Source organism: Sus scrofa, chromosome 13, assembly GCF_054392235.1.
Source record: "Sus scrofa isolate SSC_HxYL_T2T_F1_AM1 chromosome 13, Sscrofa_HxYL_maternal_Yorkshire_Landrace_v2.0, whole genome shotgun sequence".
In the NCBI taxonomy this organism is placed as follows: Eukaryota; Metazoa; Chordata; class Mammalia; order Artiodactyla; family Suidae; genus Sus; species Sus scrofa.
In genome coordinates, this window is record NC_139395.1 from 175672206 (window position 1) to 175683299 (window position 11094).

Sequence of the window (11094 nt, forward strand, 5' to 3'; positions counted from 1 at the left end):
GGGATTTTTGCATGTGTATTTATCAAATATATTGGCCTATAATTTTCTTTTTTCGTGATGTCTTTGGTTTTACCACCAGTGTGAGAGTGGCTTCATAAAATGACTTTGTGAGTGTTCCTTCTCTTCAGTATTTTGCAATAGTTTGAGAAGTATAGGTATAGGTTATAATTTGCATGTGTGCTAGTATTCCCCAGGGAAGCCAGCCGATAGCATGGACTTTTTTTTTGTTTCATTTTGCTGGGCATTTTTGAATATTACAGTTTCTATTTCACTCCTAGTTCTTGATCTGTTCAAATTGTATGTTTCTTCTTGACTCAATTTTCTAATTATTTTATGTGGTGGGTTAGGTTTTTTATTTTAGATTTTTTTGTTTCTTGAGAAGGCCCTGTATTGGTATGAACTTCCCTCTTGAAACTGCTTTCACTGCATCCCATAGATTTTGTAAAGTTGTGTTTTCACTGTCTTTTCTCCTGAGGTATTTTCAGATTTCCTTTGTGATTTTATCATTGCCCTGATGGTTTTTTAGTCACATGTTGTATAGTCTCCATGTAATCATATGTTGCTACTTTTTCTTTCCATGATTGATTTGTAATTTCATAGTGTTGTGGTCAAAAAAATGTTGGAAATAGTTTCTGTCCTCTTAAATTTATTGTTACTTGTTTTGTGCCCTAGGTCAATTACAGTGAACATTCCATGTGAGCTTGAATAAAATGTGCATTCAGGAATTTTGGATGCAGTACCCTATAGATATCAGTTGACATCAGCTGTTCTACTGTGTCACTTAGGATCTCTTTTGATTTTTTCCTGGCCTATTTGTCCATTTTTCTCAAAGGTTTGAATTAAAGTTGCCTACTACAATTATATTCCTGCCGGTTTCTCCCAGTATGTCTGTAAGTATTTGTTTTATATATTTAGATGCTCCTATATTGGGTGCATATATGCTAATGATTATAATTTTCTATTATATTGATGCCGTTAACATTACATTGTGTACTACTTTGTCTTCCTTTATGGACTTTAAAACTGATATCACTATTCCTACTTGCACATTTCTTGTTTCCATTTGCTTGAAATAACTTTTTCTGTCCTCTCACTTTCAACCTATGCGTGTCCCCTCCCCTCCCCCAAGTGGGTCTTTTGTAGGCAGCTTATTGTAGGTTCTTGTTTTTTAATCCAATCTGCCATTCTGTGTCTTTTGCTCAGAACAGCCAGTTCATTCACTTTTAAAGTAACTCTTTCCACTATTCTAAGATAATCTATTTAAGAAAAGAATCTGATTTTCCATTTTACTTAAATTTCGCTGACTCCATGGATTTGGTAGAAACATTTATCTAGTATATTTTTGAAGAGCTGTTTTTATATCTGAGGATCCCTTGGTAGACTATATAAAAGTAACAATTTTCTTGTTAGGTTTTTTTTTTTTTTTTTTTGGCATGGGTGACTCTCATGTCTTTCCTCAGTGTGTGCTGCAATTGTGCCCTATATTGGGGGTGTGATCATGATTATTTTGACCTGAGCCTGCACTTGATGTTAGATGAGGTGTCCTTTTAGCTCTGTGGATGTCTTAGCCCCATTAGGGGCAAAGTCATCTACTATAACTCCCCAGTGGTTGGAGGAGAAGCCCCCATCTAATTCTAAGCTGTGGTATGAGTCTGATGGAACTGAAGTGCTTCCATTGTGAAAGAAGCCCTCAAGTATTCCTCCTGAGGGGTTTCTGCTGGGGATGTGCAATTCTGTAGTGCCACCCATCACCCAGCCAGTACATATGATGTATGTGTGCCAACATAGTTTTCTGATGTTTGCACCAGCCCCAGACCCACTCTGGGAACCCTAATAAATTGCTGAGATATCTGCACTACTTCTGGAAAGTATGTGCTCCCAAAGTGCACTGCCCTACCATGAGCACACTGACATTTGGCTCCTATGATGGGCCCGCATTCCATCTTGTACAACCCAATAATGGGTTCCTGGACCACATTCCAGAACCTTCAGGCTGTCTTCACATAGGCAAGCTGAGCCCTTCTCCCCATATCTCTTCACTGAAACCCAAGCTTCAAAAACTGGAAGATGCAAGCACTAGTAGGTGCACATCCCAGGCTGAGAAGTGTGGTGACATGGCAGCTGTCAGTGCTTGTTGCTGTCTCTCCTGCCTTGCAGCAAGCCAGCACCTGCATACTCCTCTGGAGAAAAGCCCAGGCCACTCTGTCTCCCTTTCTTTCTTGGTGGACATTCCACCTGGCAAACAGGATTCCCAGGATAAGGGAATTTGTCCTCTTTCATGGCTCCCTCATGTGTACAAATATCACCCAATTATTATTAAACTTTTCCTTTCATCCTGTTCAGTTACATGGGTTTCCTCTTTGCAGCTTTGGTTTTTCTGAGATCTTCTGCAAGATTTCAGTTGCTGTTCTGTGAGAATTGTTCCACATGTAGATATATTTTTGTTGTGTTTTTGATGGGAGGTGAACCTTAAGTACGTGTGCTCTGCTACCTTAATCTCTGCTAGATTGCTGGACACCTATTGGTTTGAAATTGCATAGGAACCCACATCTCTACATCCTAGTTCTTCCTTATCTTGTAACTGGATGTTTGTATCTTTTCCCTGCCTTCATCCTATTCCTTTCCCCCACACAGTGAAGCTCTGGTAATCACAAATCTTTTCCCTCTTTCTCTGAGTTTTTTGTTTGTTTGTTTGTTTTTGAAGTGTAATTGACATACAACACTAAGTTTCTTAATAAGGCAGTGATTCAAATATTTCTATGTATTTCAAAATGAGGATCATGATAATTCCTATTTACAATATATCAGCATTCAGTGTCACATATTGTTGACTATATTTTCCAACACTGTACATTTTATACCTGTGGCTTAATTATTTTTGCAACAGGAAAACTGTATCCCTTAATTTACCTCATCTATTTCTTTCATTGCCTCAAGTCCTTCCTTCTGGTCAGCACCTGTTTTTTTTCTTTATCTAGAGCTCTCTTCCCATTTTGTTATATTTGTTGATTTATTTTTTTAATTCCACATTTACGTGAAATCATAGAGTATCTGTCTTTCTCTGACTCATTTCACTTAACAAAATGTCCTCGATGTCCTCAAGACCCATATATGCTGTTGCCAATGGCAAATATTCAGTGCTCTTTATGAGTGAGTAGTGTTCCATTATGTATATATCTATCACATCTTCTTTATCGACACATATATTAGTGGGCACTGAGGTTATTTCAATATCTTTGCTATTGTCATAGCATTGAAAAGGAAAAACTACAACCAAGAACACTCTACCAAACAAGGCTCCTGTTTAGGTTTGAGTGATCAAAAACCTTACAGACAAGAAAAGCATAAAATCTTCAGGACCACCAAACCAGCTTTACCACAAATCCTCAAGGAACTTTTCTAGGAGAAAGAGAAAAGGCCATAACTAGAAAGAGGAAAATTACAAAATGAAAAGTCTCACTTTTGAAGGCAAATCTACAATAAAGGGAGGAAATCATCCATACCCAAATCTAGTAGGGAGGTAAAAAACAAAGTAGTAAAGTCATTTATGACCACAATAAGCACTGACAGGATACACAAAACAGTTGAAAGCAGTTGGGTGTAAAATGTGATAACAAATCATGAGTAATCATGAGGAATGAGAATACAGATGCACTTTTTAAAAAATGAATTTGAAGTTTAGAGTTGAGCAATCATATATATATATATATAGGTATATATACCTATATATATATATATAATACAGTCATATATATAAAACAGCAACCACAATAGTAAAAAAGTGAAAACATCTCCTGTAATATCCGGAGCAAGGCAAGGATGTCCCCGTTCATCACTTCTATTAAACATAGTTTTAGAAGTCCTCGCCATATCACGCAGAGAAAAATAGAAAGTGATCCAAATTGGAAAAGATAGTAATATAATTGATATGCCTTCCATTGTGTACTGTCTTCCTCTGTGGGCTAATTTCTATCTTAATGGCAAAATTTGCATAGTTTATGCCATATTTTATATCCACACACCATGATGTTCAAAGGGAGAAACACTACCATTTTGTGGTGTCTTTTCAAATAAAGGATATGTATTTCCCAGAAATTTCCAGAGAATCACCTTTCTTGTGTCATTGGCCTCAAATAAGTCACCTATTTTTCACTTAACAGACCTCTGTGATTCAGTGATGGTAAGTTTGAGGGTGAGTGGTGCAGAAAATTTTGGTACTAAATTTTAGAAAAGGGACACTAAATCAATGCAAGTCTGAAAGCTAAAAAGATCCCTTGAGGTAGACAGTGAATATAGGATTTACCACATCCCTATTATTTCAGAGCTTCTCAAAATATGTAACGTCCAGATTCCTTATTCCTTATAAAGTATCTTATGACCATAAAGGTCCTTGTTAAAGTAGATTATATCTGTCCAATTTTACCATATTAGAAATGAAAATCTAGAAAATGATTTTTATAATTAATTGAAAAATAAATGTAATAAGCCTGGAACATATTCCCTTGGATAATTATATTAAAACTTATTGCAGGAAATATTCATTGAATGGCCATATATGTTGATCAAGTTATTAAGTATTGCTGATATGAAATAAATTTTATCATGTTTGATATTCACAGGTAGCATATAGGTCTTTATTTTAATATTCAACAGTTATAATTTACTATTTTTTTAAAATGTTGCTCCTATCTGTGCCCTCTTCTCCTTTCAGGGTATTCTCCAGGTTCATTTCTCATCTAATACATGATTTGTTTAAATTAATCTTCTTGCTTCAGGACTTTCAATCAATTGCAAGGTCAGGTTTCTGAAATGTACAGTATTATTACTCAGCTCCTGGAACTGTAGTGTCTGATGGCTTTGTGAAAGTCTTGATTTCTTAGGGTGGAATTTAAGAGACTTAGTAACCTTACCAGGTTCCCCTCGTTTCCCTACATTCACCACCAGCTGTCATCAATAGTTTCATCAGGTTTCTGACTCTGTGCATATGTCCACCTCCCTCATATCTATTCCCAGTGCTAAACTTATATGCTTCATTTCGGTCATAACCATTCCTGTTTTCCTATATATAACCCTTATTCCTGTTTTTAAGGCATATTTTACTTCTGATGCTACTGAATACCCCAGGCTATAAGAATCTCCATTTTCTGAACTCCTAAGCATGTGGGTCAAAAAGACAGAATTGATTCAAATTATAGTTGATTTCCATAACCCTGATGAATTTAGGCAAGCGTCTGAGTATTACAAGGCATGAGGTTTTTACTGAGGAAAATCATGAAAATTCATATCTAATAATTAGGTAGCTAATAAATACATAAATTTTAGCTTATCAAGCACCAAGCAGAGACCAGGTTCTGAGTAAATTATCTTTTGCTTTCATATTTTCACATGTAAAGTATCAATAAATATTACAAATATATTTAAATGTTTACTGTTTTCTGTCTCATTTCATGCCTGATCAGAACTTCCAGCTTTTTGTTAGTGCTATGCATATATGAATTATTTATGTTGGGGAGTTGCCATTTTGACTCAGTGGTAATGAATCTGACTCGTAACCATGAGGATGTAGTTTCAATCCCTGGCCTCTCTCAGTGGGTTCAGGATCTGGCATTGCCATGAACTCTGGTATAGGTCACAGATCCTATCTTGCTTTGGCTGTGGCATAGGCTGACGGCTGCAGCTCTGACTTGACTCCTAGCCTGCTTTTATCCCTATGCTACATGCGTGGACTCAAAAAAGCAAAAACAAAAATTTATGTTGCAACTAGCTTGGGTTGTGGTGTTCTTAATAACAAGCAGGAAAAGTAAAGTAATAACAGAGAGGAAAAGTTTTATTAAAGTATATATTCAGGAAATGCTCCATCATATGTAATGGTCCACCATACAAAATACATGAGGATATAAAATCTACAGTGATGTTGGTATAAGTAGCATCATCTTCAAGGACAGATTTATAAGTCTCCAATATGCAGATCCTGGAATTCAGAGAACTTGAAAGAAAATTGACTTAGTCTAAAGAGGAAAGTGTTGTTGATTAAAGAATATATATTCTCTGTGATTTCATATTCAAACAATCTCTTGAATAACTTAAAATTGAGAATCAAATCAAAATATATAGTTTACTTCTGTCAGATGTTGTCAGTGAAGACGGGACCAATATTTGAGAATTTGGGACATGGGGCAGGTTGTAAGATTACACCTTGGGATTCCAGAAATTTGCCAAAAACATAAAATGGAGGTGACCTTTATATATAATGATTTATTTCCTAGAATTTGCTGAATTTGTTGAACATTGCAATGTATTATACTCTGAAATGTATTTATGAAATATAGCTAATTACACTCTGACACAATTGTAACCAAAAGGATAGTTATTTAGCTCACTGCTGAAGAAAACTACTAGCCTAGATTTTGGAATGTCATTTACATTTGGTTATTTGATTCATACACCATCATGTTTTAGTAATTTAATGTTATATATGAACCCATTTTCCACATTGTTAGTACTCTCAATTTTGAAAAAAGTTTAATCAGATTGAAATGTTGCCCATATGATGTAGTATTTGTTTCATAATGTTATGAAATCTTCAAAATTTTTTTGGTAACATTTATTACTTCCTTATTTCTTAGACTATAAATAAAAGGGTTTAGTAAAGGAATCACGAGAGTATAAAAAATAGCAACAGGTATATCTTTGTCTCCTTTATTACCTGAATTTGGCCGAACATACATGAAGATAAGAGAACCATAGAATATGGAGACAGAGAGAAAGTGGGATGCACAAGTAGATAAGGCTTTGCCTCTGCTTTTGTTGGATTTCATTGTGAAAATTGTGAAAAGGATGAAAAGGTAAGAGATTATTACTACGGTAATAGTGAAGATTAAAACTGACCCAGCGAATATAAATACCATCAATTGATTGATATAAGGGTCAACACAGGAGAGTCTGAATAATGGAAGAACATCACAAAAAAAGTGATTAATTTGATTAAACTTACAGAAAGTTAACCTAAAGAGAAACCCTGTATGAATCATGGGATGCATGTTTCCAGCTATGTAGGCACCTGTGGTCATTTGAAGGCAGAGTTTGTTAGACATCATGGTGTGGTATTCCAGTGGGTTGCAGATGGCCACATAGCGATCATAGGCCATTGCTGCCAGGAGAAAGCAGTCTGCAGTTTCAGCTAGGCAGAGAAAATAAAATTGTGCCATGCATTCATAGAGGGAAATGATTCTGTCCTTGGAAAAGAAGTTCTGTAGCATCTTGGGGGTGATGGCACTGGAACAACAGGAATCCATCAGAGCAAGGTTACCCAGAAAAATGTACATTGGTGTGTGAAGACGACGCTCTAGAAGTATCAGTGCCACCAGACCAAGGTTTCCCACCATGGTGATCAGGTAGATGGTAAGGAACACCAGAAACAGAATGGTCCTCAGCTCTGGGTGATTACTAAATCCTATGAGGATAAATTCTGTTGTCAAGGAGTGGTTATCCTCAATCATATCCACCCTCTATGTTGAATTGACACTTGTTGAGAAGAAAGTTTTGAAATTAGAGTGTGTATAATTTTCCTTTCAAATTTTTCTTTTTATGAGGAGCGGAATTCTTCTTTCAGCTTCTTCATTTACTCTGGCTACAGGAACACACACCTATAGGGGACATTCATTTCTGTGTAATGTAAGTTTTTAAGATCTTGACTGATAAAAAAGGATTCCCATAAAATATGTTGGAAATTCTAGGGACGATGATTAAAGTGGAAAAACTTGTTCTTGTAAACTTTTAGAGAATAATATACATATCTATGTTAGCCATATTTGGTTGAGTATTCCCAGGTAATGTGTGTTAATTTTTTTACTAGAGTATCTTAGATGTCAAATCACTTTTCATGTGTATATATGTAAGTATATGTCTTTCTGTGTTTGTATATATGTGTATATATATGTATATGTATGCTTATACATTTTTAATTGAGAAAAATTTGATTTTTATATGTTCTCAAGAGTGAATGTTTTAATAGCATAAAGAGATATGTTGATTTTCTGTCTTAGGAATTGCATGGAAATAACTAAGGATACAGAAATTTATTGTGAAATGCCAAGAAAATAAATACCCATAGGTTATCACTTCTTTGACTTCTTTTCTCAGTGTCATGTTAAATACATTATTCTTTTTGAATATGCTCAAATATCTAAGTCCTTCCATCTTTATGTAAAGCATCGTTTTTATATAATGTTACTTAATAAAGTAGACTTGGTGCCTGGAAATATCAAGAGTATCTTATATACCCTTCACTATCTAGAATCAGTTCTGTATCCTCTAGCATTGCTTTTGTTTCATATGTGCATGCACATTTTCCTTTTTATAGTACTGGTATTTTGAAGGTTTCTGTGACTTATACTTCTAAGAACAGAAGTACATTACTATAGGAAAAAAAAGCATGGTTGATTCCAATCCTACCTCTTCTCCAGTGACCTGAGATGAGTGAATTTGTTTTCAGTATTCCACAGGAATCTGTAATGAACTATTTGTCATCTGCAAATTGACAGTTATGAAGAAGAGTTTACAAAGGACATTATTCAAAATTCATTTTTTAAAAATCTGTACATTTTTCATTTATATAAATTACCTTACTTAATATTATACCATTTCATAAAACAATTATGTAAGATTTTCTGAAGTATGTAACAGCACATAAAAGGCTAATAAAAGTAAGCCATGCTTTTATACTTTAGTTTTCTAACACTTTGAAATAGAAGAGCAGAAATCCTTTAAATCTTAATATTATTTGTGAGAAAAAATTTTGTTTCCTTTTCAAAGTTTACATTCTTAGTATTAGTGATCTACGAAATATTCAATTGTCTAATTACATAAATTCTTTGGTCAAAATGGTTTATATCAGTTAAAAATTACAAGCTTTGACAAGTTTTATTTTTTGTTTTAATATATTAAACATAGGGTACTTTCTTTTTTTTTCTTTTTTTTTTTTTTTGTCTTTTTGCCTTTTCTTGGGCCAATCCCGCGGCATATGGAGGTTCCCAGGCTAGGGGTCGAATCGAAGCTGTACCACCAGCCTACACCAGAGCCACAGCAACGCAGGATCCAAGCCATGTCTGCGACCTACAGCACAGCTCATGGCAACGCCGGATCGTTAACCCACTGAGCAAGGGCAGGGACCAAACCCGCAACCTCATGGTTCCTAGTCAGATTCGTTAACCACTGCGCCACGACGGGAACTCCAGGGTACTTTCTTATTTAGCTAAGATAAAAATAACTTTCTATATACATGCCTGAAGTATATAACAGAATTATATTCTGCCCTTACCTGTATGTTTTCAAGTTCTGCCTTTGAATCAGTGGTCAGCATGAGTTGGAATAATTTTTTTCATCCTTGTTTCCCATAGTCTTGTGTTTTTGAGTAGCCAGAATGATACATAAATTGTTGAAATCTAACAAGGAAAATGCTTAATAATTCAGAAAAATAAATACTAATTGATGTTAATATAAATAGTAAAGGTAAACTAGAATATTCCTCTTACCTAGATTTCATGGAGAGGTGTTTTGTAACATTGACTTTTCTTTATGGTGTTAAGTCAATGAGAATTTCAGAATATAAGCCTTGGTCTCTAAGCATTTAGGATTAAAAGACTATGTCTGGGAGACTAGTATCACGTCAGTGCCAATAAATATTCTCCTTGCAATGCAAACTTAAATTTTCCATCAAATGCTAAAGGGATTTCCTCATAATGACTTCACTGTATTTCTATGGGGAGATTTGGTAACTATGCCATACACAACCTGTTAATTAAAGATGACCTATGGGGAGCTCCTGTTGTAGCTCAGGGGGTTAAAAATTGACATGGTGTCTGTGATGATGTGGGTTCAATCCCTGGCTTTGCTCGTTTGGTTAAGTACCTGGCATTGCCTCATGCTGCAGTGTAAGTGGCCAAAGCAGTCAGATCCAGTGTTTCTGTTGCTGTGGCATAGGCTGGCAGGCAGAACTCTAATTCAGCCTCTATCCTGGGAACTTCCATATGCTGCAGATATGGCCCTAAATAGGAAAAAAAAGTGAACGATGAAAAGATGAGATTAAGTAAAAGATCTTCATTAAAATCACTAGGACAATTTGAAGTCGTCTTGCATATTCTTATGTAACTGACCTCGTTTTTACAATTATTTTCATTCTTTGTGTAAAACATAAAAGGAGAAGAAGAGTCAGGTGAGTATTACCTCCTTCTGGAGGATTTAATATGTTTATCAGATTAAAATTTTTTATGAAAGATGTTTGAATTTGGTAAGGATACTAAAAGATATAGAAGTTTCTGGTGGTGGGATCCAGATGGTGATGGAGTAAGACTTGTGCATTCATTCACCTTCTCCCACAAGCACATCAGAAAAAATCTGCATGTAGTAAAATTCTCACAGGACATCTACTGAATCCTGGCTGAAGACCTTAAACCTCAAAAAGGGGTAAGAAACCTGCCCCATAACTGGGTGGAGAAAAGGAAGAGAGAGGGGGAGAGAAAGAGAGACATGAATACCACCTCTGAGTGGGAGCTGATAGAGGGAAGGAACCCCACACCCTGGGAAACCTCCTGATGAACAGATCAGCCAAACTGAGGGCCCTCAAAGCCTCAATGAAAAGCCTGACAGCTGGACTGAGGAGGGCAAAGCAGAGAGAGAGAGCCACCCAAAGCATTGGTACCACCTCCCAAGACACCACAGCCTGTTCCACACAGTAGGGACTGGGTGCTGAGACATAGGCTCTGGAGGTCTGTTATGGAGAGAGGACTAGGGTTGGCTGCATGGAGTCAGAATGCGGAGCTAGGGAGCTGTGCATCATGGGCTAGGGTGCAGAGCACCATAGCTGAGGGAACCCAGAAGGAGGTCTGGGCCCACAGGAGTAGCAAGGCCTCATTGTTGGGGAGGTCAAGGGGCAGAGTGGCAGACGACCAGAGGAATATCTTTCTTTGTGTATGCATGGACTCTTGAATGTTGTATCTTTCTTTGTGTATGCATGGACTCTTGAATGTTGTATCTTTGAGCAGTGGGGCCCCTTTTGTGTGGGCTGAGGGTAGCAGTTGTTCCTTAATGGGCTAA

At 36.3% G+C, this 11094-nt stretch overlaps 1 protein-coding gene across 1 annotated transcript; it reads right to left on the bottom strand.

The window, feature by feature from the left end:
• Nucleotides 1–6572: 6572 nt before the first annotated feature.
• LOC102167475 (olfactory receptor 5K3-like) lies at nt 6573–7499 on the bottom strand. Its single transcript, XM_021082344.2, has one exon. The coding sequence runs from the start codon at nt 7497–7499 to the stop codon at nt 6573–6575; it is 927 nt and encodes a 308-aa protein (XP_020938003.2).
• Nucleotides 7500–11094: the final 3595 nt, after the last annotated feature.

Bases quoted from the DNA above. Each gene is read 5' to 3' on its own strand.
- LOC102167475 (XM_021082344.2), bottom strand. From the start codon at position 7,499: ATGATTGAGGATAACCACTCCTTGACAACAGAATTTATCCTCATAGGA.